Genomic DNA, 27,587 nt, shown 5'->3' with positions numbered 1-27,587 from the left:
CAATAAAATCAATTTAACCTCATATAAATAATGAAACATGTTCAATTTGGTTTAAATAATGCAAAAACAAAGTGTTGGAGAAGAAAGTAAAAGTGCAATATGTGCCATGTAAGAAAGCTAACGTTTCTTGCTCAGAACATGAGAACATATGAAAGCTGGTGGTTCCTTTTAACATGAGTCTTCAATATTCCCAGGTAAGAAGTTTTAGGTTGTCGTTATTATAGGAATTATAGGACTATCTCTCTATACCATTTGTATTTCATTAACCTTTGACTATTGGATGTTCTTATAAGTCACTTTAGTATTGCCAGTGTAACAGTATAGCTTCCGTCCCTCTCCTCGCTCCTCACTGGGCTCGAACCAGGAACACAACGACAACAGCCACCCTCGAAGCAGCGTTACCCATGCAGAGCCAGGGAAACAACTACTCCAAGTCTCAGAGCGAGTGACATTTGAAACGCTATTAGCGCGCAACCCGCTAACCAGCTAGCCATTTCACATCGATTACACCAGCCTAATCTCGGGAGTTGATAGGCTTGAAGTCATAAACAGCACAATGCTTGATGCACAACGAAGCACTGCTGGCAAACTGCACGAAAGTGCTGTTTGAATTAATGCTAACGAGCCTGCTGCTGTCTACCACCGCTCAGTCAGATTGCTCTATCAAATCATAGACTTAGTTATAACATAATAACACACAGAAATACGAGCCTTAGGTCATTAATATGGTCGAATCCGGAAACTATCATCTCGAAAACAAGACATTTATTCTTTCAGTGAAATACGGAACCGTAAGGGGTGGCATCCATTAGTATAAATATTCCTGTTACATTGCACAACCTTACGTCATAATTACGTAAAATTCTGACAAATTAGGCGGCCCAAACTGTTGCATATACACCGACTCTGCGTGCAATGAACGCAAGAGAAGTGACACAATTTAACCTGGTTAACATTGCCTGCTAACCTGGATTTCTTTTAGCTAAATATGCAGGTTTAAAAAAACACTGCTCAAAAAAATAAAGGGAACACTTAAACAACACAATGTAACTCCAAGTCAATCACACTTCTGTGAAATCAAACTGTCCACTTAGGAAGCAACACTGATTGACAATAAATTGAACATGCTGTTGTGCAAATGGAATAGACAACAGGTGGAAATTATAGGCAATTAGCAAGACACCCCCAATAAAGGAGTGGTTCTGCAGGTGGTGACCACAGACCACTTCTCAGTTCCTATGCTTCCTGGCTGATGTTTTGGTCACTTTTGAATGCTGGCGGTGCTTTCACTCTACTGGTAGCATGAGACGGAGTCTACAACCCACAAAAGTGGCTCAGGTAGTGCAGCTCATCCAGGATGGCACATCAATGCGAGCTGTGGCAAGAAGGTTTGCTGTGTCTGTCAGCGTAGTGTCCAGAATATGGAGGCGCTACCAGGAGACAGGCCAGTACATCAGGAGACGTGGAGGAGGCCGTAGGAGGGCAACAACCCAGCAGCAGGACCGCTACCTCCGCCTTTGTAGAAGGAGGAGCAGGAGGAGCACTGCCAGAGCCCTGCAAAATGACCTCCAGCTGGCCACAAATGTGCATGTGTCTGCTCAAACGGTCAGAAACAGACTCCATGAGGGTGGTATATGAGGGCCCGACGTCCACAGGTGGGGGTTGTGCTTACAGCCCAACACCGTGCAGGACATTTGGCATTTGCCAGAGAACACCAAGATTGGCAAATTCGACACTGGCTCCCTGTGCTCTTCACAGATGAAAGCAGGTTCACACTGAGCACATGTGACAGACGTGACAGAGTCTGGAGACGCCGTGGAGACCGTTCTGCTGCCTGCAACATCCTCCAGCATGACCGGTTTGGCGGTGGGTCAGTCATGGTGTGGGGTGGCATTTCATTGGGGGGCCGCACAGCCCTCCATGTGCTCTCCAGAGGTAGCCTGACTGTCATTAGGTACCGAGATGAGATCCTCAGACCCCTTGTGAGACCATATGCTGGTGCGGTTGGCCCTGGGTTCCTCCTAATGCAAGACCTCATGTGGCTGGAGTGTGTCAGCAGTTCCTGCAAGAGGAAGGCATTGATGCTATGGACAGGCCCGCCCGTTCCCCAGACATGAATCCAATTGAGCACATCTGGGACATCATATCTCGCTCCACCAACGCCATTGCACCACAGACTGTCCAGGAGTTGGCGGATGCTTTAGTCCAGGTCTGGGAGGAGATCCCTCAGGAGACCATCCGCCACCTCATCAGCAGCATGCCCAGGCGTTGTAGGGAGGTCATTCAGGCACGTGGAGGCCACACACACTACTGAGCCTCATTTTGACTTGTTTTAAGGACATTACATCAAAGTTGGATCAGCCTGTAGTGTGGTTTTCCACTTTAATTTTGAGTGTGACTCCAAATCCAGACCTCCATGGGTTGATACATTTGATTTCCATTGATCATTTTTGTGTGATTTTGTTGTCAGCACATTCAACTATGTAAAGAAAAAAGTATTTAATAAGAATATTTCATTCATTCAGATCTAGGATGTTTTATTTTAGTGTTCTCTTTATTTTTTTGAGCAGTGTATATACTTCTGTGTATTGATTTTAAGAAAGGCATTGATGTTCATGGTTAGATACACATTGGGGCAACGATACGCACCACATCGATTATCTGCAATGCAGGACACGCTAGATAAACTAGTAATATTAACAACCATGTGTAGTTAACTAGTGATTATGATTGATTGATTGATTGATTGTTTTTTACAAGAGAAGTTTAATGCTAGCTAGCAACTTACCTTACTGCATTCGCATAACAGGCAGGCTCCTCGTGGAGTGCAATGTAATCAGGTGGTTAGAGCGTTGGACTAGTTAACTGTAAGGTTGCAAGATTGATTCCCCCGAGCTGACAAGGTGAAAATCTGTCTTTCTGCCCCTGAACGAGGCAGTTAACCCACCGTTCCTAGGCCGTCATTGAAAATAAGAATGTGTTCTTAACTGACTTGCCTAGTTAAATAAAGGTGTGTAAAAATAAATAAATAAATAGGCCAAATCGGTGTCCAAAAATACAGATTTCCGATTGTTATCAAAACTTGAAATCGGCCCTAATTAATCGGCCATTACGATTAATCGGTCGACCTCTAGCTGAGATAGTAGTGATCTTAATCATTATCGTCTCATCTCCAGGTTGCCATGTCTAGCTAAGAATTTAGAATCTTTGGTAAATAATCAACTTCGCTCTTATTTATCTGAGCATGGTATTTTTAATATAAATCAATCTGGGTTTAGGTCAGGGCACAGCGCTATCACAGCAACCACATTAGTTGTTAATGATATTGTCAATGCTTTGGATGCTAAAATTAATTGTGCTGCCTTGTTTGTGGACCTGTCAAAAGCATTTGATACTGTTGATCATGTTATTTTACTGAACAAGTTGTCCTCGTTTGGCCTGGGCTCTGACGCCTGCTCTACATTTGTTCCCCTTTTTCTTGTCTCATTGCTGCAACTCCCGTACGGACTAGGAAGAGGCGAAGGTCGAGAGCCGTGCGTCCTCCGAAACACAACCCAACCAAGCGGCACTGCTTCTTGCCGCGACCGGGAGACCCCTGGGGCGGCGCACAATTGGCCCAGCATCGTCCGGGTTAGGGGAGGGTTTGGCCGGCAGGGATGTCCTTGTCCCATCGCGCACTAACGACTCCTGTGGAGGGCCGGGCGCATTGCATGCTGACACGGTCACCAGGTGTACCGTGTTTTCTCCGACACATTGGTGCGGGTGGCTTCCGGGTTAAGTTGGCTTTGTGTCAAGAAGCAGTGCCGCTTGGTTGGGTTGTGTTTCGAAGGACGCACGGCACTCGACCTTCGCCTCTCCCGAGTCCGTATGGGAGTTGCAGCGATGAGACAAGACTAACTACCAATTGAATACCACGAAATTGAGGAGAAAAAGGGGGAATTTTTTTTTAACACAAGTTGTACATTTAATCTATTTAAAGATTATACTATTGTGCACGCAATTGTCCCGACTGCTGACCTTGCTGTGACAAGGTTACAGTACAATTGTTGCAGCTGTGCAGAAAACCCTAACTGATTTAAAACTCATGCTTAATACGGGTAAAACTAAATAAATGTTGCTTTCAAGTTCTCATAAGATTGTCTCAGATGGATTACATCTTCATGCAATGGATGGTTCTATAATCGAATGAGTCTCTGCATACAAATACCTTGGTATTTGGATTGACAATGATTTATCGTTTAAAACAACATACAAATGAGCTTGTTAAGAAACTAAGATTTAAAGTGGGATTTGTTTTACAGAAATAGATCTTGTCTCTCTCTAGTCAGCAGGAAGCAGATTGTGCAGTAAACCTTTCTACCTGTTCTTGATTTTGGTGATACTATTTATCAAAGTGCAACTGCCTCTACTCTTAAACTGCTGTATCCCGTTTCTTCAATAGCGCTTTTCGTTTTATCACAGGACTTTTATTACTCATCACTATATTCTTTGGCTGGACCTCTTTGAAATCACATCATTACACTCTTCTTTTTTTTTTACAAAGCCCTACTCCACAAGCTTCCGACTTAACTTGTAATTTTAAATCTTAATAGTGAAGTTATCAAACCTGGTCACAATGGTTGGTTAACTCTGGAGACTCCTTTGGTGTCTTAAAAGTTAGCTAAATCGCCCTTTAGTTTTTATGCTCCGTATGTTTGGAATAATCACCAAAAAACAGTACACATAGAAGCCTTAGTGTCCCTGTGGCAGTTTAGAGAGTGGACAGAGGAATTTTATAATGAAGAATTTGTTTGTTTTAGGTGATAGTGTTTTGTGTACATTTATGTTTGTCTGTGTTTTATTTCTATGAAATTGTATATGCAGGACTCCCTTGAAAAAGAAACACTGGTCTCAATGGTGACTCCCTGCTAAAATAAAGATAAAATAAATATATATTTTTTAAAACCTCTGACTGGTACCCGGCCTATCCACAAGGGATTCTTGGAAAGACTCATAAGAATATAGGCCTAATGATCAATTACACATTAGGGGGTACTTTGGGCAGAGCAAAATGTGATTGGGGCTACATTAACCAAAGAAGTTTGAAAACCGTTGACCTAAAGCATAATAATGTACCTAGGGCCCTGAGTTTTTACTGACCACAGCTGACCAGAAACAACTCAAGGCCCTGACAACTAACAAACAATCAATTACAATAATCAAGGAATTTCTTGTCAATTCCAATGATGAAATGCCACCAAGATTGATAGGCTAAGCGATAGGAAATCAGATCTCTTCCTGAGTCTAGAGGAAGTCTTGAGGAATGAAGAAGTGACTTACTGTCTTTCTGGCCCACAGTGCCGGAAGCGGACCCCCCAGCAGAGGTTCGTCCCACAGGGCCAGGGGAGTGCTTTGGGCCCCTGCCAGGGATCTTCAGTCCACTGGACTTCAGCATGTTCATCATGTACAGGGAGAAGTGCAGGGATTAAGGCTTTCGGTTTGAGGCACTAGGAGTCGGAATGGTGGCAATACCTCTCCATTTTAGCTGTGGAGATGAGTGGAGGAATCAATGTCTTAGTGATGATGATAGCTTCATCTGTCTGTATATTTTTTTTCACCTTTATTTAACCAGGTAGGCTAGTTGAGAACAAGTTCTCATTTGCAACTGCGACCTGGCCAAGATAAAGCAAAGCAGTGCAACACAAACAACAACAACAGAGTTACACATGGAATAAACAAACATACAGTCAATAACACAATAGAGGAAAAAAGTATATATTCAGTGTGTGCAAATGAGGTAAGATAAGGGAGGTAAGGCAATAAATAGGCCATAGTGGCGAAATAATTACAATTTATAAATTAAACACTGGAGTGATAGATGTGCAGAAGATGAATGTGCAAGTAGAGATACTGGTGTGCAAAGGAGCCAAAAAAGAACAGTATGGGGATGAGGTAGTTGGATGGGCTATTTACAGATGGGCTATGTACAGGTGCAGTGATCTGTGAGCAGCTCTGACAGCTGGTGCTTAATGTTAGTGAGGGAGATATGGGTCTCCAGCTTCAGTGATTTTTGCAATTCGTTCCAATCATTGGCAGCAGAGAACTGGAAGGAAAGGCGGCCAAAGGAGGAATTGGCTTTGGGGGTGACCAGTGAAATATACCTGCTGGAGCGCGTGCTATGGGTGGGTGCTGCTATGGTGACCAGTGAGCTGGGATAAGGCGGGGCTTTACCTAGCAAAGACTTATAGATGACCTGGAGCCAGTGGGTTTGGCGACGAATATGAAGCGAAGGCCAGCCAACAAGAGCATACAGGTCGCCGAAGTTAAGGATGGTCAGTTTTACAAGGGTATGTTAGGCAGCATGAGTGAAGGATGCTTTGTTGCGAAATAGGAAGCAGGTTCTAGATTTAATTTTGGATTGGAGATGCTTAATGTGAGTCAGGAAGGAGAGTTTACAGTCTAACCAGACACCTAGGTATTTGTAGTTGTCCACATATTCTAAGTCACAATCGTCCAGAGTAGGGATGCTGGACAGGCAGGCAGGTGCGGGCAGCGATCGGTTGAGGAGCATGCATTTAGTTTTACTTGCATTTAAGAGCAGTTGGAGGCTACGGAAGGAGAGTTGTATGGCATTGAAGCTCGTCTAGAGGTTAGTTAACACAGTGTCCAAAGAAGGGCCAGAAGTATACAGAATGGTGTGGTCTGCGTAGAGGTGGATCAGAGAATCACCAGCAGCAAGAGCGACATCATTGATGTATACAGAGAAAAGAGTCGGCCCGAGAATTAAACCCTGTGGCACCCCCATAGACTGCCAGAGGTCCGGACAACAGGCCCTCCCATTTGACACACTGAACTCTGAGATGTAGTTGGTGAACCAGGTGAGGCAGTCATTTGAGAAACCAAGGCTGCTGAGTCTGCCGATAAGAATGGTGGTGATTGACATAGTCGAAAGCCTTGGCCAGTTCGATGAATACAGCTGCACAGTATTGTCTCTTATCGATGGTGGTTATGATATCACAAAGGCTTCGCAGCTAACAAATGTTGGTTCCCAGAACATTCTGTGCTAGCTGAGTTTTCTTGTTGAACACTCCAGCCCTTTTAAAAAGCAGAGGGTTTATGCCCTTTCGGTGTACAAGTCAAGCCATGTCAAGGTGTACCTAGTGTAGCCTATACTATACTACTGTATACAAATTGAAATAGTTGAGTGGTCCCTCTTCAAACAAATAGCCTATCTATAGATCAGAAAACAATATTTGTGATTTGGGTTAATCATCTATGTTGCTGAGTCTACTGGACTTATTAGTAAGTCCAGTTTATTGTTTCAAGTGTGTTGATGGTGAATAAATACACATGGAGTTAAATGTGTCACAAGGCTAAAATATGTATTTCAAGAATATTCACTGACAGAAAGAAACATATTTGGTATTGTCTTTGGTTATGCATACATTCTAATTCTAATGAATAACCTAGGCCTATGTATTAAATAGTGTTGGTTGGTTATTAGACTACTGTAAGGATTAGGGTGGCTAGTAGCTAGGCCTTGCTGCAACCTGGACTCAAGGGTAGACATAGCAAACGTAAAGCCCTGGTTGGTTTAAAACGTGTACTTAATGCAAGCAAGACTCAGTATATGTTGTTCTCTAATACTCGCAATTAAAAATTTAAAAAATCAGATGAACTACATATTTACTAATTGGATGGTTCCCTCATCGATTGGGGGCCCGCCTATAAATATCTGGGCATTTAGGTTGACAAAGACTTCATGTTTAAAAAAACGTATGGATGAGCTAGTTAAAAAGCTATGATTTAAAGTGGGCTTCTTTTTTACAAATAGATCTGGCCTCTTTCTAAATAGCAGGAAGCAGATTGTACAGTCAACTTTCCTGACAGTTATTGATTATGGTGACACCATTTACCAGATTGCAGCAGCCACTACTCTTAAATCATTGGATGCCGTCTACTATAGCGCCTTTCGCTTTGCTTTATCAAAGGTGACAGTTTTAATACTCAATACTGAATGCTGTATCAAAAGGTTGGTTGTCCTCATTAAAGTCCTGTAGATCACTTCATTATTCCCTTTTTGTTTACAAAGCTCTACTACACAAGCTTCTAACTTACCTAACTTCGTTGATAACATATAAAAGAATGTGCTACCAAACTGGCTCGCAGGAACTCTTGAGGTCATGTGGTCTTGACCAATTTTGGTAAATACTCCTTTAGTTTTAATGCCCCCATTGTTGGAGTAACCTACAAAATTCCTTGCATCTCGATTCCCTGGTACCGCTAGGGCAGTTTAGGACTATGATATTGAATGACTTCATTATGCATTGCAGTTGTTTTGATTGATTGTAGTGGTTTATTTGTTGAAATTGTGGTGTTGAGGTTGTGCCTTGTGGCTATTTTCATTCTTCTTGTTTTATTTTAAACTTAATTTATTTTCCTGTTTGTGTGAACAATTTGGTATTCAGGGCACCATTGGTCTCACTTGGGCTACCCTGAATAAATAAAAGTTAATAATAAAAAATAAAAAACTTTGGGTTTCTAGAGGTTCAGGTTATACGCCCATCCATCCTCTCATACTGGCTTAAAGGGATACTTCAAGATTTTGGAGATGAGGCCCTTTACCTACTTCCCCAGAGTCAGATGAACGTGTGGATACCATTTTTATGTCTCTGTGTGCAGTTTAAAGGATGTTCCTAACAAGTGCAAGCACAATTGCTCAGCACAGTTAGCACAATGACTGGAAGTCTACGGGTATCTGCGCTACCAGTCATTGCGCTAACAGTAGTTAACATCGGCTCAAGAAACAACTAGCTTCCTTCATACTGGACAGAGATATAAAAATGGTATCCATGAGTTAATATGACTATGAGGAAAGGCCTCATCGCCAAAATCCTAAAGCATCCTTTTAAGTAACCTGTTTTATGTAACCATAACAAACATAACAAATTATACTACTCACAGATTTACATTTACTATGTTACATCTAGTCGTTGAGGCCAGGCTGCTTGCCGAAACACTGAGACCTGATCAGCTGTATTCCCAGTTGCATGCATGGCCTTCAAGACAAATATTTTACATCTCTCCAACTATAATATGTAATTCATGACAACGTTACATCACTATTCTAGCACCACATCTCGCATTTATGCTGGTTATCGAGATGAGATGTCTGAAGAATGCAATAGTGCTTTCACAGTATCAGCACCATTCAGTTTACTCATGTATCGACATCAATTTGTATGTTGTTTTTCGCAATAGGGCAAGGCTTAAATCCTTTTAGAATATTTTCTCAGGGCAGTTTTATGACAGCTCTGCGAGGGGGCTATATGTTGCTGGCTAGCACATTTATAGTTGCTACATGTAGCCTGCTATATGACAGTGCAGTAGAGCTAGGCTACAATGTTACAATTTGATGCTCTAAACATAGGACCATTGGGCTGTTAAATGACACATGGTTGTCTGCTAAGCTTGTTGAATACATTGTTGCTGTTTACACAATTATATTGCGAATTTATATATTTCCGTGACAGGGAAACATAAGAACATACAACGCAAATGTTTTTCTATTGTTATACCCACTGCAGCGCGGTGTGTATTTCTACTTGAGCTCAACAAATCCCTTAAACGATAAAGATGCAAGAACGAAACGCTTACCTTTTATATCCAATTTACGCATAAACGTGTCCAAAAAGCGGCGAACTTGCTTTTTTCCTAGAGAGGGGTCCGCGGATCGGTTGATTTATCAGGTTGCCACTCCCTATACCCCCACACAGGGATGAACAAAAAATATGGATGCTTAGATAGAGCTGGAAGGGAGAGTGTGGCAGGATGCGAGCCGCAGTAGGCTAAATCAGGCGAATATGCCGGTTTATTTTGAGAATGCGACTTTCAGAAATAAAATGAGATTGTTGCTTCAGTTTGCTGTGAATTTTCAATGTAACTATATGTAAATCCCTAGGTCTCTCTTTTTGTTAGCGGTTTGGGGGTGCAAAGCAGCATCAGCAACTTCAACCAGCTTCAATCCGCCGTTCAGGACGCTTTAAAACGTTAACCAGTACACACATGTGGCGTATTGAACACAGAGGGATGAGGTTTTCAATGTTTCGCTTGGGGCGCAATGGATGTTCGGTCTCTTTTTTCGCCTCTGTAGAGGATCCTCCCCCTTCGCTGGCTTCAGCCAAACAAAGAGTTTAGGAAGTGGACGGTAATGCTGTGAGAGAAGGCTACAAAGCCAACATTTAACCCAACCAAGCTATGAAGATACAATTGTGTTCTCTGGTTTGAAAGGCATTCATAAATAGTTAAATATTTTGTATACAAATGTAAGGTGCAAGAGAAAGTAGTATACTATAGGAATTTATCCAGATTATTCACTGGTCCAGATCTCCAATTTGCTCACAGGAATTAATGTGCATCCGGTGCTGAATCACTGCGAATGAGTTATCATTCCTGGAAATCCATGGAATGCCCTCGCATCATAAATTAGTTCCCACTTTGCAATAGCCTAGTGCCCCTAATACGACTTACATACAGTTCTCTCTTTTTTGCAATGCACACTTTAAAGGATGTTCAAATAAACAGAGATAATAAACTGACTATGTAATAACATTGTAACAACACTGACTAATGGTATACTACCATGCAGGCTAAAACCCAATGACATTATATACACATATTTGTATTAGGGAAACCTTGCCTTGCCTATATTTTGTCATATTCATGGTAAAAGAAAACATTTCAACAACTCTCAATAAATTACTAATGTAATGTGATTTTGTGTCATAAATGTAATGTGCACTGGTCCATCAAATTTCAACAATACCCCTTAAAGCACACAACAATCATTCCCTCAGGCATCTCAATGGCTGCCTGTGGCACAACTTTGATAGACTGAGGCAATTTGTCAGTGTCTAATCTTCACAGTGGCCCTGAGTGTCAAGGATGAGGTTAGCCCTATTGCATGCTTATAAAAAATGCAATTGACAAAGCTGGTAGTGCAATTATAGGTCAAAGATCTTGTTGAAGTGATGCCTCATGGTTAGTAAAGTTTGGTCTACAAATTAACCTTGGCTTAGCGGTGGTGAATTATGAATGTAGCAGGTCAAACGGGTAGTTCTCCTCAAATTCAAAGTTTATCACATGTAAATTGAGCTAAATCCATATTCCAATCCATATCATTGATTGTGTAGACCCCTATACCTGTCTGTGGAAAAATCTAAAGGTCTCAATTCCAAATGAATGAGAATTGGGAAACATTGAAATAATTGCAACCTAGATTACTCTTGCATATGAAAATGTCTGACTAACTTAAACCCCTGTTCTGAGTGAAAACAAATGGACTTATAGCTGATAACCAAAATTATGAATAAAGCTTATGGATAAAAATATCCAATTACATTTTCCCATTGATAAATCGACATTATTGATAGAAAATATTTTTTTCAATGAATAGAACAGTCACTACAAATTTACAAAAGTAGAAAGTGGATAACCTATCCAAAGTTTGGTTGTGGCATAAACGATTATGTGATATTTTGTAAAATCAGTGGCGGCACCAGGAATTGTTTTTGCTTGGTAGTTGCGTACGGGTGCTTGCCGTCTATGGTGTACATATGAATGTACTAATACATTCTTTCATGGGTGTGCTAGGTCTATTCTTGAGGGTGCGTCAGCACCAGCAAGACCCTCCCTCTGCTTGAGAGGTTTGAGGCCACAACAGGAAGTTAATTCTTTCTGTATGAGCTGAAGACTTCCAATATGAAGGGGTTTCTGTGAATTTGACAGTAATTTACAGGCAGCTAGTGGTAAGTTACTGTATTTCATATTGCAGTACACAACATCAAAATAAGTACTGTGTAATGACACAGTAAAATAACATTTAGTAAAATACCTTAATTGACTATTGTATTACTACTGTAATTGTAATGAATTGATGAATGAAATTCATTGAGGGGAGATGGGGTTTGTATTTCACAGTATTTTACTGTAATTACATAGAGTTGGTGCAAGCAGGTTGGCTGCTAGGTACTGTGTTTACACATTGCATATCATGAGAATAGCACTGGAGGGAATAGCAGTGGTCTCCTGACCAATTGTGCTATTATTTATTTATTTTTACGGATCTGAACTTTTTTTGTACATAATGTTTCCGCCATTGTTTCCTATTACTGGAAAGAGCTTCTGGACATCAGAACATCGATCACTAACCTCAATTTGGATAAGGATTTCTAATTCATTGAGTCGGTGGCGAAGGACATACTGTTCATCCCGGACCAGGCCCAAATCCCCGGTACTTGAAAAAGGAAGAGTCAGCTTTATAGAGGCCGGTGTGCGGGATACCTGACGAGACAATGTTGGCGAGTGGATAGACCACCTCTGTCCTCCGTTCTATTGGCTAACGTGCAATCACTGGAGAATAAACTGGACAAGCTCCGTTCAAGACTATCCCTTCAACGTGATCTGAAGAACTGTAATATCCTATGTTTCTCCAAGTTGTGGCTGAACAAGGACATGGAAAATATAAATCTAGATGATTTTTCTATACATCGGCAGGACAGAACGACAGCGTTGAGTAAACTCAAGGGGTGGTGTGTCCTTTTGTTAACAGCTTGTGCGCAATCTCTAATATTAAGAAAGTCTCAAGGTTCTGCTCGCCTGAGTTAAAATACCTCATGATAAGCTGTAGAACATACTATTAACCAAAGGTTTTCATCTATATTTTTCATAGCTGTCTATTTACCACCACAAACCAATGCTGGCACTAAGACCGCACTCAACGAGTTGTATAGGGCCATAAACAAATGAGAAAATGCTCACACAGAGGTGGCTTTTCTGGTGTCCAGTGATTTTAATGCAGGAAAACTGAAATCCTCTACCAGAATGTTACCTGCGCCACTAGATGCAAAAACATTTTACAACACACAGAATCACACAAAGCTCACTCTTGCCCTTCATTTGGAAAATCTGACCATAACTGTATCCTCCTGATTCCTGCTTACAAGCAAAAACTCAAACAGGATGTACCAGTGATGCGCTCAATAGGGAAGTGGTCTGATGAAGTGGATGCTGAGCTACAGGATTGTTTTGTTAGCAGAGACTGGAATATGTTCCCGGGATTCATCCGTTGGCATTGAGGACTTTACCACAATAGTCAACGGCTTCATTAAGCCTTTGACTATTGTGCATTGACGACGTCGTCCCTACAGTGACCGTACTTATTTCCCAACCAGAAGCCATGGCATACATGCAACATCCACACTGACCTAAAGCCTAGAGCTGCTGCTTTCAAGGAGCGGGACACAAATCCAGACTCTTATAAGAAATTCCCTATGCCCGCCGATGAGCCATCAAACAGGCAAAGCTTCGAAACAGGACTAAGATTATGTCCTACTGCGCCGGCTCTGACGCTCATTGGATGTGGCAGGGCTTGCAAGCTATCATGGATTATAAAGGGAAACCCAGCCGCGAGCTGCCCAGTGACGTGAGCCTACCAGAGGATCTAAATGCCTTCAAGCAGACCACTATCGTCGCTGTGTCCAAGAATGCCAAAGTAAGCTGTCTAAATGACTATAGCACTCACATCTTTAGCCATGAAATCCTTTGAAAGGCTGATCATGGCTCACATCAACACCATTATCCCAGACATCCTGGACCCGCTCCAATTCGCATACCGCCCCAACAGATCCACATATGACGCGATCTCTATTGCACTCCACATTGCAATTTCCCACCTGGACAAAAGGAACACAGTGAGAATACTGTTCATTGACTATAGCTCAGCGTTCAACACCATAGTGCCCTCCAAGCTCTTCACTAAGCCAAGGACCCTGCGATTGCACAGCTCCCTCTGCAACCGGATCCTGGATTTCCTGATGGGCTGCCCCCAGGTGGTGAGGGTAGGCAACATTTTCCGCCAAGCTGACCCTCAACACGGGGGCCCATCAGGGGTGCATAATTAGTCCCCCCCTGTACTCCCTGTTCACCCTTGACTACGTAGCCATGCACGACTCCAACACCATCGTTTTGATTTCTGATGACACAAGCCTGATCACTGACGACGATGAAACAGCTTATAGGGAGGTCGTCAGAGACATGGCAGTGTGGTGCCAGGACAACAACCTCTCCCTAGACTTCAGCAAGACAAAGGATCTGATCATGGAGTACAGGTAAAAGGAGTGGCTGGGCACACCCCCATTCACATCAACGGGGCTGTAGTGGAGCAGGTGGAGAGCTTCAAGAACTCCCTGACATCCAGAACCTCTATACCAGGCGGTGTCAGAGGAAGGCTCTAAAAAAATGTCCGACTGTGCTTGAGCACGGCAAGCATTACCAGTGCACCAAGTCTGTGACAACACAAATATCCTGAACAGCTTCTATCCCCAAGCCAAAATACTGCTGATCAAAAGGCTACCCAAACTATTTGCATTGACTCCTGTTTTTTTGTTGTTGCACTGACTATGCACACTCACTGGACTTCTCACATACTCATACATACTAAACTGACAGGGTTTAGACTGTTTAGTGCCAAAAATAAGGTGTTAAATGATGTACAAAAATAATATATAGAACAGACACTTTAGAACAAACTTCCTTTAGATTTTCTTTGGGGGGGACTATCTGTAGTTCCATAGTGAATCAGTGATTCTATGCATTTGTATGTGCTAATAGCAGTAAGGCCAAAAATAATACACTTGCTGTTAATAATACAATTAAGCCTGTGCTCTGGTCACATGCAATACATTTGAAATTGTTAGAATCTAATATACATTGCGCTTGATTAAATCTTAAATTAATGCATTTGGTTTGTAAATAGACAATATTCTATATGGTTATCTACAGTATATCCACACAGTCACTATCAAAGCCAGCACCATATTGGTGTTCAATGTTTAGGTCTACTTTTCTAGCTGGTTTGAATTACATTTATCAATTTCAAACTGTACTTGCAGGTGCTATATGAAAAAAAATGTACTCATATGCCATATGGAGGTAGATACTGCAGAAAGTACTCCGGTCCTCTGTAGCGCAGTTGGTAGAGCATGGCGCTTGCAACACGAGTATAGTGGGTTTGATTCCCTGGACCACCCATACGTAAAAGATGTATGCACTCGTAAATAACCTGCTTTGGATCAAGTGTCTGCTAAATGGCATATTAAGTACCCTGTACCGTCCAGCTCCGGGTTAAAGTTGTACCAAGGATCAGCTTCTCTTCCCCCAATCATAACATTAACCATTATTGGTTAAAATGCTAAGCTGACCCAAGGTCAGTGTCTAGGGGCAACGTCACCCTACAGTTTAACATGGCAGTATAGCACTTCACAAGTAAACAAATGAAACTGAGCCACCTAGTGGTTAATAACAATAACCTATTTTAATGGTTAACATTTTACATGGCAAAACAGACAGAAAATGCAAACTCAAATGCTCAATATATAAAAATGTACAATATTTAAAATAACACACACACATTGACATACACATAAAAAGGTTAGAATTTACACTGAATGGCAACAAAGGATTTACAATATATTCCACAACACATTTCTGAGAACGTATGAGACTAATCTTTCAGGGGTCTGTCCATTCATTCTCAGTTAACACATGCATTATTATATTTTAAACATAAACAATATATTTTGGTATGCATTTTTCTCCTCGTCTGTGAATTCTTCGTGCATGTCAAAAGTCTGTTTACATTAGATCTTGACAACGTTAACACTGTTGCGCCAGTTTGTTCTTTACAGTATTTCAAGCACATAGTCACTTTGAAATGGCACATAGAACACACAACAACAAAACACAGATGTAGCCCATGGCATTAAAAGCCTGTAAGAAAGATTTGGGAACATTACAGATTCACAAGACAAAAAAAAAATCAATTTTCTGACAATAAATTAAACTCCTGTGACAATGGTGTATGATCAATTAAATCACGCTTAACAAAGAAATTAATAAACAACCACATAAAAAGAAGATGCACCCTCATGGAGAGAGAGCTACTCTATTGATATTCAGAATGTCAGTGTTGCCATCAGTTGATATGCTTTCAATAGGCTGATCCTTTTACAAATACTTCAGCGATACTGCTCTTGGTCTCAATCTACTCTTTAGTGTCGCTGCATTATGCATGTACAGTATAAACCCCTTGTTAACATATCATGTTAAAATTTCCACGGGTAATATTGACCATACATTCATAATCTTTACATCTGCACTATGTATGGGGGGGTTGAACCTCAAACACATAATCAAATCCAGTCCCCATCAGTGCTTCTTAAAGGGATGTTGCTAGTAGACCTATGAAGTTAATATGAAGAGCAGAACATCGCCCAACACAACTCATCTACAAGAAGAAGTTTATAATGAACATGGTGTAATGACCAAAATGTCTTCACTGATGTTCCATACAAGTTTTCTTGACAAGAAGAAGTCAAAATTAATTAATGTCAAGAGCTGAGTAAAAAGAATAACATTGAGACTAGGGCTTTGTCCCTTTATAGCGCAATTACCCTATGTGCCCTTATCACAAGTAGTGCACTATAGAGGGAATTAGGGTGCCATTTTGGACTCTAGGCCTGAGAACTGCCTGTTGCATTGACATTATGTTACGTTTGCAGCTCCAGGAGAAAGTTCCTATTCTTTAACCTCTCCTCCTCCTCCACTGCAGTGTGGGAGTTCTGCAGGTCCTGTAGGACACTGAACAACCTTGTGACCCCGTCCAGCTTCTTCTCACCTGGGACAGAGGTCAGATAACAGAATGGGACCAACCAGCACAGAAATACAGAACACACTTTAGACTCAGCAATATGACGTTGCACGAGCATCACCGCAAATGAACACGATGCACTCGTATACACACATGTGCACGGGTAAGCTTCAAAAGCTATTACCTGAAATCTGCAGGACCGGAAACAGCAGAGAAGTTTAGCCTCGCACTTCAATGCTCTTAGTTTTTGCAGAAATCAACCCGATATTGTTGTTCACTTTGTCGATTGCTGACTCTACCTTTAAACTATAGGGTGGTAGGTAGCCTAGCGGTCAGTGTTGAGCCAGTAACGGTCGCTGGTTCAAATACCCGCAGCGACAAGGTTATAAATTTGCCTTTTTTTTTTTACTAAGTTAAAACAGTGCAGTATATAAAACATTCTAGTTAACCATGACAATCGTGTGCCCTCTTCTAGGAAGGCATACAAGGGTATTGAAGGCCATATCATTAAACATTTTTGATTGTAAAGAAAGAAGAGCCATAGAAGAGGCTTTTGTCTATCTTTACAATCATTTTTTTTAAATGACATTCATTCAAAAGAATAATAAACATTATCTTGATTATATATTGTTACAGTATCTTTATGAAAAGAAAAAAGCTTCAAGAACCCTACCTTCCAAAGTCTCCCTGTCATCCTCTTCTTCTGGCTTGATCATCTCTTGGTATTTTTTCCTGAAAGAAAACAAACAATCAACGTAAAACGTGCATCAGCCTACAGTACCAATACACAGGAACCTGCAATGCATCTGTGAACAGACTTGGGTTCAAATAGTATTTGCTTTCTTTCAGATACTTTGAGCAATTGATTGAGCCAGAGGAGTGCCAAATGGGTGGGGCTTGCACTTTTGGGACTATTCCATTGGATCTTTGCACGAGACAAGCTTGATCGAGCGCAGCTAAGTATTTGGTAGAAAACAAATACAATTTGAACTCAGTTCTGTCTGTGAGAACAAACAAGGGGGATATAGGTTTCGCCAATAGGTTTTGAACTGTACCTCATAGCTTGTCGGACTCCAATAAGGTGTCGATAGATGAGCTGGGATTCCAGATCTGGGTCGAGGGGATCGTACCACTCCTGTAACGTCACCCCGTGTTTGGTCTTGTCACATCCTGGGTCTGGACAGACAAGAGCAGCTATTGAATCAACCCCATAAACATTATTAACCACCTGTCCAGCACTTGCCACTGTAGTGGCCAAACCACCTCTGTGAGCACTACTATGTGCACAGAATTTTGTTCCAGACCTACTCCAACACACCTGATTTAACTTATCTGGAGTTTGATTTTCTGAACCAGGTGTGTTAGAATAGGGCTAAAACCTTGTACTGTATACATATGGTAAGAGATCAATGGAACGCAGACCATGGGTGATTGCACCGTGGGTGGTAGGAGGTGACAGCCTAGTGGTTAAGAGCGTTTGGCCAGTAACCAAAAGGTTGCTGGTTTGAATCCCTGTCAATATGCCCTTTACCAAGGCACTTAACCCTAATTGCTCCTGTAAGTCACTCTGAATAACAGCATCTGCTAAATGACTTAATGTAAATGCAAATGTGACATGAACATATATTGGGGTTCACATCCCATCCAAGCATTTTACCCAAACAGTGTGAAATACACATGAATAGTAGCCTATATTTAGGCTAATTTTGATGCGCTGCAAATGAGGAGATTCTGGATCTATACCCCACTCTTATCTGATCTATTGTAGCATTGTATTGCATTGCATGGCAGACACGCCAACCTGTGGTACCTGCTTTGTCCTTCTGGTGGCAGCAGCTCCATCGATCTCCTTTGTATATCCCTGGGTGGTAGGAGCTCATAGTGTCTGTGTTGTGGCTGCAAGCTTTTCTCAGGGCCGAGAGCCACTGATTCAGCTCATTCACACTCTACGGGGCAAAGAGATAAAGAGAGGGGGTAGAGACCCAACTGGGTGCTACACATTGGTGGTGGATGAGGTGAGCATCCCGCTTATTACAATATGTAAAGTGCTTTGGGTGTCTGGAAAAAGTCCAATAATTTCTAATTATTATTATCATCATCAATTAATTATTATTAATCCCATAACTCAAATCTGGGCCCGTATTCATAAAGTGCCTCAGAGTAGGGGTGCTGACCTAGGATAATTTCTGCCTTTTAGATCATAAAGAATAAGACTACATGGATAGGTCAGACCTGATCCTCGATCAGGACTCCTACTCTGAGACTCTTGATGAATACAGGTACTGTACTACCAGTGACCGGCACCAGTGCTGTATATGGTATGGGTTGTGTGATACTTTAAGTGTTCATCTTGCATGTGTTACATTATGTATACTGTATTGATGTTTCTTAACTCGTGTGTGTGTGTGTGTGTGTGTGTGTGTGTGTGTGGTGGGTGTGTGCGTGCGTGCGTGTGACCAATAAAATTTATTGTGAACATTTATGGCTGTAATAATGTTTACGGATTCTGATTCAGAAATACAGTAGGCCTGCATGGCTACCCTATTCCCTATATAGTGCACTACTTTTGACCATAGCCCAATGCTGGCCTGGGTCAAATGTAGTGTTCAATATAGGGAATAGGGTGTTATCTGCTTTGGGGGTCTTGTGAAGAAGCTGACCTTACAGTCCAGGTACAATTTCTCCACCAGGCCGTTGTCTCGGCTGGAGATGATCTGCATGACGTTGGCACTGCCAAAGCTCTTCTCCTCCACCTTCTCCACTGCTCGGATTCTGGGAAGGGAGATGAAGGAGCTCTTCTGTGATAGCAGGGAAAACAATTTAATTCAATTTAACCATCTGTCACCTTACCTTAGAATTACTACTGCCCGAATTCCAGTCTGTTTGTGCTATCATGCCAACCCCTCGTCACTCATGTTCATGCAAACCATGACAAATAACATGTATGGCTTGACAAAGACAGCAACGGAGTTGGCAAGAGCACAAACAGATCTGGGACAAGGATAGAATGACTATACTACAGTGTATATAGACAATAAGACAAGAATACAGTAATAAAATGAATTCCTACATGATAGTGGGAAGACAACAGGGGATGTGGGAGAGATTGTGTTTCATGTAGCGTTTTTCACTTAAGAGCCTTGTACTAGCTGCCATTGGACGCCTGGAAACAAATTCCTGGGTAATGTTCATTATAAAGCAAAAGGACGATAACGGGCTGAAACAGAAATTCTCCAATAAAAAAAAAACGTCTACAATATCAATAAATGTCAATGATTGACTATAACTACAACAGGTGATCTTCTCAAGCTGAGAAGGCACTCACCTTGGAGTGCTGGGTCCGGGCGTAGGACAGGGTGTCTTTGTTGAGGGTGACGTAGTACTTCTTAAAAGGTGATGTCATCAGCATGCTCTTGTCCTTGGTCCTGTGTAGGAGAATGAAGCCCTCCTTCTCCATGGAGCCACACTGGAGACTCATCCTCTGCTGCAGGCCCAGGTCTGGAATACACAGTAGCCATAGGGAATCACTCACAACTAGCTAGCATGGCTAAAATCTTAGCATCCCTAAACATAACAGTAGCGAAACAGCACATTGCTCTTGATAGTATCACTGATCTTTAATAAGCTTATGTATCGGCCTCAGTCAGAGATTTTGTGAATTTTTTTAAATGTATGTAGACCTAGCCCCACCCACATGGGTGGCTCATAGGGAATCACAGCTAGCATATAAGGCTAACTACTTTGTAAGCAGAACTTGTGTTCTGTTATAAATCGCCACCCGGCACAGCCTGTAGAGGACAGCCACCCCTCATAGCCTGGTTCCTCTAAGTTTCTTCCTAGGTTCTGGCCTTTCTAGAGTTTTTCCTAGCCACCGTGCTTCTACACCTGCATTGCTTGCTGTTTGGGGTTTTAGGCTGGGTTTCCGTACAGCACTTTGTGAGATCAACTGATGTAAGGGCTTTATAAATACATTTGAATGATTGATTTACCATCCCTAAACACACAGCAGTGTCAGTCCATAGGAAACCACACACAGCTAGCATTGCTAACATCTTAGCAACCCTAAAAGGTAACATACAGTTTGATTTGATCTCTACTATCTAAAAAGATAGCTGAATTATACTGAACAAAAATATAAAACACACCATGTAGTGTTGGTCCCATGTTTCATGACCTGAAATAAAAGATTCCAGATATTTTCCATACGCACAAAAAGCTAATTTCTCTAAAATGTTGAACAAATTTATTTACATCCCTGTTAGTGAGCATTTCTCATTTGTCAAGGTAATCCATCCACCTGACAGGTGTGGTATATCAACAAGCTGATTAAACAGCATGATCATTACACAGGTGCACCTTCTGCTGGGGACAACAAAAGGGCACTCTAAAATGTGCAGTTTTGTCACAACAGAATGCCACAGATGTCAGTTTTGAGGGAGCAGTGAATCATGTATTAAACAAAAGTGTTAAATCAAAATATATTTTAGATTTGAAATTCTTCAAAAGCCACCCTTTGCCTTGAAAGCTTTGCAAACTTGGCATTCTCTCAACCAGCTTCACCTGGAATGCTTTTCCAACAGTCTTGAAGGAGTTCCCACTTATTCTGAGCACTTGTTGGCTGCTTTTCCTTCACTCTGCGGTCCAAGTCATCCCAAACCATCTCAATTCGGTTGAGGTCAGGTGATTATAGAGACCAGGTCATCTGATCCATCACTCTCCTTCTTTGCCAAATAGCCCTTACACACCCTGGAGGTGTGTTGGGTCATTGTCCTGTTGAAAAACAAATGATAGCCCAAACCAGATGGAATGGCGTATCGCTGCAGCAAAGCACCCCTACACCATAGCACCTCCTCCTCCATGCTTCATGGTGGGAACCACATATGTGGAGATCATCCATTCACCTACTCTGCATCTCACAAAGATAAGGTGGTTGGAACCAAAAATCTCAAATTTGAACTAATCAGACCAAAGGACAGATTTCCACCGGTCTAATGTCCATTGCCCATGTTTCTTGGCCCAAGTAAGTCTCTTCTTATTGGTGTCATTTACTAGTGGTTTCTTTGCAGCAATTCGACCATGAAGGCCTAATTCATGCAGTCTCCTCTGAACAGTTTATGTTGAGATGTGTCTGTTACTTGAACTCTGTGAAGCATTTATTTGGGCTGCAATTTGAGGCTGGTAACTAATGAACCTATCCTCTGCAGCAGAGGTAACTCTGGGTCTTCCTTTCCTGAGGCAGTCCTCATGAAAGTCAGTTTCATCATTGCGCTTGATGGTTTTTGCGACTGCACTTGAAGAAACTTTCAAAGTTCTTGACATTTTCCCGGATTGACTGCCCTTCATGTCTTAAAGTAAAGTAATGATGGACTGTCATTTCTTTTTGCTTATTTGAGCTGTTCTTGCCATAATATGGACTTGGTCTTTAAGCAAATAGGGCTATCTTCTGTATAACACCCCTACCTTGTAACAACACAACTGATTCCACAAACTAACTTTTAACAAGGCACACCTGTTAATTTAAATGCATTTCAGGTGACTACCTCATGAAGCTGGTTGAGAGAATGCCAAGAGTGTGCAAAGCTGTCATCAAGGCAAGGGGTGGCTACCTTGAAGAATCTCAAATATATTTTGATTTGTTTCACACTTTTTTGGTGTTATTTCATAATTTTGATGTCTTCACTATTATTCTACAATGTAGAAAATCGTACAAATAAAGGAAAAACCCTGTAATGAGTAGGTGTGTTCAAACTTGACTGGTACTGCATATGCACATCCCTTCAAATTAGTGGATTCGACCATTTCAGCCACACCTGTATAAAATCAAGCACACCGCCATGCAATCTCCATAGCCAAACATTTGCAATACAACAGCCTTACTGAAGAGCTCAGTGACTTAACGTGGCACCATCAAAGAATGCCACCTTTCCAACAAGTCAGTTCGTCAAATTTCTGCCCTGCTTGAGTTGCCCCGGTCAACTTAAGTGCTGTTATTGTGAAGTGGAAACGTCTAGGAGCAACAATGGCTCAGCCACAAAGTGGTAGGCCACACAAGCTCACAGAACGGGACAGCAGAGTGCTAAAGCTCGTACAAATCGTCTGTCCTCGGTTGCAACACTAACTACCGAGTTCCAAACTGCCTCTGGAAGCAACTGCCTCTGTTTTTCATGGTTCGGGCTAGGCCCCTTAGTTCCAGTGAAGGGAAAACGTATCGCTACAGCATAGAATCATCTAGAATGTAATTATATGTTTCCAACTTTGTGGCAACAGTTTGGGGAATGCCATTTCCTGTTTCAGCATGACAATTCCCCCATGCACAAAGTGAGGTACATACAGAAGTTGTTTGTCGAGATCGGTGTGGAAGAACTTGACTGGCCTGCACAGAGCCCTGACCTCAACCCCTACGAACACCTTTGGGATGAATTGGAACGCCGACTGCAAGCCAGGCCTAATCGCCCAACATCAGTGCCCGACCACACTAATGCTCGTGGCTGAATGGAAGCAAGTCCCTGCAGCAATGTTCCAACATCTAGTGGAAACCTTCCCAGAAGAGTGGAGGCTTTTATCAAATCAAATGTTATTGGTCACATACACATATGTAGCAGATGTTATTGCGTGTGTAGTGAAATGCTTGTTATTGCAGCAAAGTGGGGACCAACTCTATATGAATGCCCATGATTTTGGAATGAGATGTTCAACGAGCAGGTGTCCACATACTTTTGGTCATATAGTGTATGTTATAGTGTTTACCTTCAGAGTTGTCACAGCTGACCAGTCTACTGATGAAGTCTTTGAGCTGGGTGATACCCAGCTGGATGGCTGGCTGCAGTGGCACCATCCAGGGCTCTTTGGAGCAGCAGGTCAGAGTGTCCAGGTTACCAATGGTCTGAATGGCCTGTAGGGGTATGGCGGATGGGAGAAGAAGAGTTGTACCACAAAGTATATTTCTAATACAGAGGGCAATCGGGAACTAAATCCACAATTTTGTGCCTACAGTAGCTGGTAGCAGCAGTGCGTAGCACCACCATTTTGTGCCTACCTTAGCGAGTAGCAGCAGTGTGCGGCACCACCATTTTGTGCCTACCTTAGCCAGTAGCAGCAGTGTGCGACTGGTGCGGGCGTCCGCATGTTTCTCCCGGAGGTGGAAAAGCTTGGGGGACATGATAGCCGGAGAGATGAAGCGCAGACACAGGAAACTGGTCACGGCTATAAATTTGACCTTCTGCAAACACAGGCCACACAACAGAGATTTCACTGAGTGGGGGAGTTATCATTATCATTTAAGCTTAATTTTGATTTCAACATCCAAGGTATCGAAAATAAACCAACATTTAAAAAAAGAAAAGAGTAATCCCTTCAAGGATGGGATTAGGGCTGTGGCAATCAACCAGTGATTGTCATGCAAATAACAGGCTGTTTTACTGTAATTTGCAGGTAATTAACAAACACATTTAGCATCTCCTGGTTTCCACGCATTGCCTACAAACTACTGATTTGAACCTTCAGCACATCTACATTTTAATAAGTCAAATCCATTTAATATAGCCTACACCGTCACAATAAATCCATTATACATTTTAGATAGGTCTAAAGAAACATGAAATGCAGTCTGTTTCAGAAGAACATTACAGCATAATAGTCCTTATTTTCCCCAAATTATTTCTGAGGACTGCGCACATGCGGCTATTTTGTGTTGAGCAGTTAACAAAAGAACAGGTCCTCCTATTTGCTCCATTTATAGTTTATTCATGCAATTTAAGATGTGATACAAACCTTAGAATGTATCAAAAATCAAAACATGACGCAACTAATGATGATTTTTTTAAAGTTGCATGAAAGTTAAAAGCTTTGCTCCGTTTCTTGCTCAGGCTACACACTTCAGTCTCTCATTCACAATTTGACCAACACTTGATAATACTCTCATCCATCAGACCATTCTTAAATTTAATCTGTGCTCTACATATAGTTTACACTATATATACACACACACACACACACACAAAAGTATGTGGACACCCCTTCATATTAGTGGATTTGGCTATTTCAGCCACACCCGTTGCTGACAGGTGTATAAAATTGAGCACACCGCCATGCAATCTCCATAGACAAACACTGGCAGTAGAATGACCTTACTGAAGAGCTCAGTGACTTTTTACATGACACAAGAAGTCAGTTCGTCAAATTTCTGCCCTACTATAGCTGCCCCAATCAACTGTAAGTGCTGTTATTGTGAAGTGGATATGTCTAGGAGCAACAACAGCTCAGCCGTGAAGTGGTAGGCCGCACAAGCTCACAGAATGGGACCGGTGAGTTCTGAAGCGCGTTGCACATAAAACTTGTCTCGGTTGCAACACTCACTACCGGAGTTCCAAACTGCATCTGGAAGCAACGTCCGGATCAACACTTTACATGTTGAGCTTATATTTTTGTTCAGTAGATTATTAGTTTAAAATTATGACTATCCAATCATCACATTAAGAATAGTAGGCTCTCTTACATTAGTCTGAAAAATGCAATGATTCATGGAATGCTTTATTATAAAAGGTGCTTTTTTAAATGGTGAAAATTACCTTCCCCAAACTTAATTTATGCACCACCTATGTATCCCAGGTAGGCTACACTGTTGTAAAGTGGATTAATGTGCTTAATTTTAAGAATTTAGCAATAAATATAGCAGCACGACCAAGCTGGGATCTTTTTTTTTTTTTTAAGTGTCCAGTCAAAACTCACACGCGATTGTGCAATGATGGATTGATTATAAGAACACGATGTAGCCTGCAGAGCCTGGTGAAACCTCTCCAATTGTATTACAGGAGGCCTAGGCCTATAGGCTACGTTTTTTTGTTATTGGGTCACTTTAGTTGTGATACAAACCTTATCAAAACATATAGGCCTATGGGCTAGGCTACATGATGTGTGAGACTATGATTTGAAAAGGTCATAACAAAAAAAGGCATGCGCTGTTTCTTGCCTTAGACTGCACACACTGAGCACAAATGATAATACATCATTCACAAGTGATAATACTGTCACCCATCAGACTATTCTCAATTTAATATTGTCTTTACATATACTAAATAATATATACAGTATGTGTGAAATTAGTTTTTGATTTAGAATGGACCATAATCATGAATATGTCGTAACAGGGGCAGGAGAAAGAAATACGTAATATTCATGCCAACAAGGTAGGGTACATATGTTGTAAAGCCTGTGGTGGTCCTGTGTGGCTCAGTTGGTAGAGCATGGTGCTTGCAATGCCAGGGTTGCGGATACAATTCCTACGGGGGACCAGTACGAAAAAAATCTGAAAAATGTATGCACTCACTACTTTAAGTCGCTCTGGAAAACATGCATATGTTAATATGTACAAGCGAAGCAATGTGCTTAATATTAGAAAAGTTGAGAAATAGAGGAAGCTGATAGGATGCACTTCCTTTCAATAGAGGCCATCAAAACGCTGTTCTCCCTCAAAATCGTGACCCAATTCGGGAAACTTATGTCATATGAAACATATGTCGCAAGTCACAACTTCACAGGAGAGCGTGAATAGGAATATTTTCTAGTAATATTTAGGTCCGTTGCGTTATGCTAATTAGTGTCAGTTGATGATTACTCTCCCGGAACCGGGATGGGTAGTATCAAGAGGTTGACAGAGCGCGCATCCAACCAGGAAGCAAGCCGCACCAATGTGTCGGAGGAAACACCGTGCACCTGATAACCTTGGTTAGCGTGCACTGCGCCCGGGCCGCCACAGGAGTCGCTGGTGCTCGATGAGACAGGGATATCCCTACCGGCCAAGCCCTCCCTAACCCGGACGACGCTATGCCAATTGTGCGTCGCCCCACGGACCTCCCGGTCGCGGCCGGTTACGACAGAGACTGGGCGCGAACCCAGAGTCTCTGGTGGCACAGCTGGCACTGCAGTACAGCGCCCTTAACCACTGTGAAACCCGGGGGGCCCCCAGCCCTGCCTTTCTAAGGGAGTCTAACACTGCCTGTACCCGGAGTAAGTGGGATTCCCAATCTGGGCTGTAGATCCCCACATCATCTAAATAAGCTGTAGCCTATGCTTGGTGCGGTTTTAGGACCTTGTCCATGAGCCGTTGAAAGGTGGCTGGGGCCCCGTGTAAGCCGAATGGCATGACGGTGTATTGAAAACAAACCGTCAGGGGTTGCAAACGCTGTCTTTTCTTTGGGCCTGGGGGTCAGAGGAATTTGCCAGTACCCTTTTGTTAGGTCCAGGGTCGTAATGTACCAAGCTATACCAATTTTCTCCAGTAGTTTGTCTACTCGGGGCATGAGGTAGGCATCAAACTTGGAGATTTGATTTACCTTCCGAAAGTCATTACAGAACCGCAAAGACCCATCGGGTTTGGAGACCATCACAATTGGGCTAGACCACTCACTATGTGACTCTTCGATCACTCCAGCTGTCAACATTTTCTCCGTCTCTGCTCTAATCACGGCCTGTCGAGCTTCGGGTTCCCGATATGGCTTCATGCTCACTTTTCTCCCTGGTAGGGAAACGATATCATGAGTCGTAACCTCAGCTCGGCCGGGTACCTCTGAAAACACATCTGTTTTCTGGGTCAGGGTCTTTACTTCCTGTACTTGTGCTGGGGACAGAGTAGGTGAAATATTTACTTCGGCTGTCTCCTGAGTGTGTGTGGGGTACGTGACCATTAGTGTTTCTCTCTCTCTCCATGCTTTTAACAGGTTTATGTGATAGATCTGTTCCTGGGGCCGTCGACCTGGCTGTCGTATACGATAATTAACTTCTCCTATTCTCTCCAGTACTTCATATGGTCCTTTCCATGTTGCTAGTAGTTTGCACTATACCGTGGGGATCAGCACTAACACCTTATCTCCCGGTTGAAATTCCCTCAGGGTAGCCTGCCGGT

General features: G+C 42.2%; 2 protein-coding genes across 7 annotated transcripts in view; both read right to left on the bottom strand.

The window, feature by feature from the left end:
• The window catches only part of LOC139418072 (CAP-GLY domain containing linker protein 2), a 68,004-nt gene extending 57,839 nt beyond the window's left edge, over positions 1 to 10,165 (bottom strand). For 2 of the 6 annotated variants that reach the window (XM_071167238.1, XM_071167239.1), the window contains exons 1-2: positions 9,637 to 9,775; positions 5,320 to 5,524 (exon numbers count right to left, since the gene is read on the bottom strand). In XM_071167238.1, the coding sequence (XP_071023339.1) occupies positions 5,320 to 5,443 (124 nt within the window). In that variant the 5' untranslated portion in view covers positions 5,444 to 5,524; positions 9,637 to 9,775. Of the gene's footprint in view, positions 1 to 5,319; positions 5,525 to 9,636 lie in introns of all 6 variants that reach the window. The other 4 variants (XM_071167244.1, XM_071167241.1, XM_071167242.1 and 1 more) reach the window with 4 other exon arrangements.
• Positions 10,166 to 15,329: 5,164 nt separating this feature from the next.
• LOC139418071 (RAS p21 protein activator 4) overlaps positions 15,330 to 27,587 on the bottom strand; it is a 76,705-nt gene continuing 64,447 nt past the window's right edge. The window contains exons 14-21 of the mRNA XM_071167237.1: positions 23,769 to 23,906; positions 23,435 to 23,579; positions 20,013 to 20,185; positions 19,348 to 19,485; positions 18,498 to 18,633; positions 17,743 to 17,863; positions 17,361 to 17,419; positions 15,330 to 16,714 (exon numbers count right to left, since the gene is read on the bottom strand). Coding sequence (XP_071023338.1) covers positions 16,587 to 16,714; positions 17,361 to 17,419; positions 17,743 to 17,863; positions 18,498 to 18,633; positions 19,348 to 19,485; positions 20,013 to 20,185; positions 23,435 to 23,579; positions 23,769 to 23,906 — 1,038 coding nt within the window. The 3' untranslated portion in view covers positions 15,330 to 16,586. The remainder of the gene's footprint in view (positions 16,715 to 17,360; positions 17,420 to 17,742; positions 17,864 to 18,497; positions 18,634 to 19,347; positions 19,486 to 20,012; positions 20,186 to 23,434; positions 23,580 to 23,768; positions 23,907 to 27,587) is intronic.

This window comes from Oncorhynchus clarkii, chromosome 10 (genome assembly GCF_045791955.1).
Source record: "Oncorhynchus clarkii lewisi isolate Uvic-CL-2024 chromosome 10, UVic_Ocla_1.0, whole genome shotgun sequence".
Taxonomy (NCBI): Eukaryota; Metazoa; Chordata; class Actinopteri; order Salmoniformes; family Salmonidae; genus Oncorhynchus; species Oncorhynchus clarkii.
Note: the sequence above shows the minus strand (reverse complement) of the source record. Positions and strands in the feature narration are given on the sequence as shown.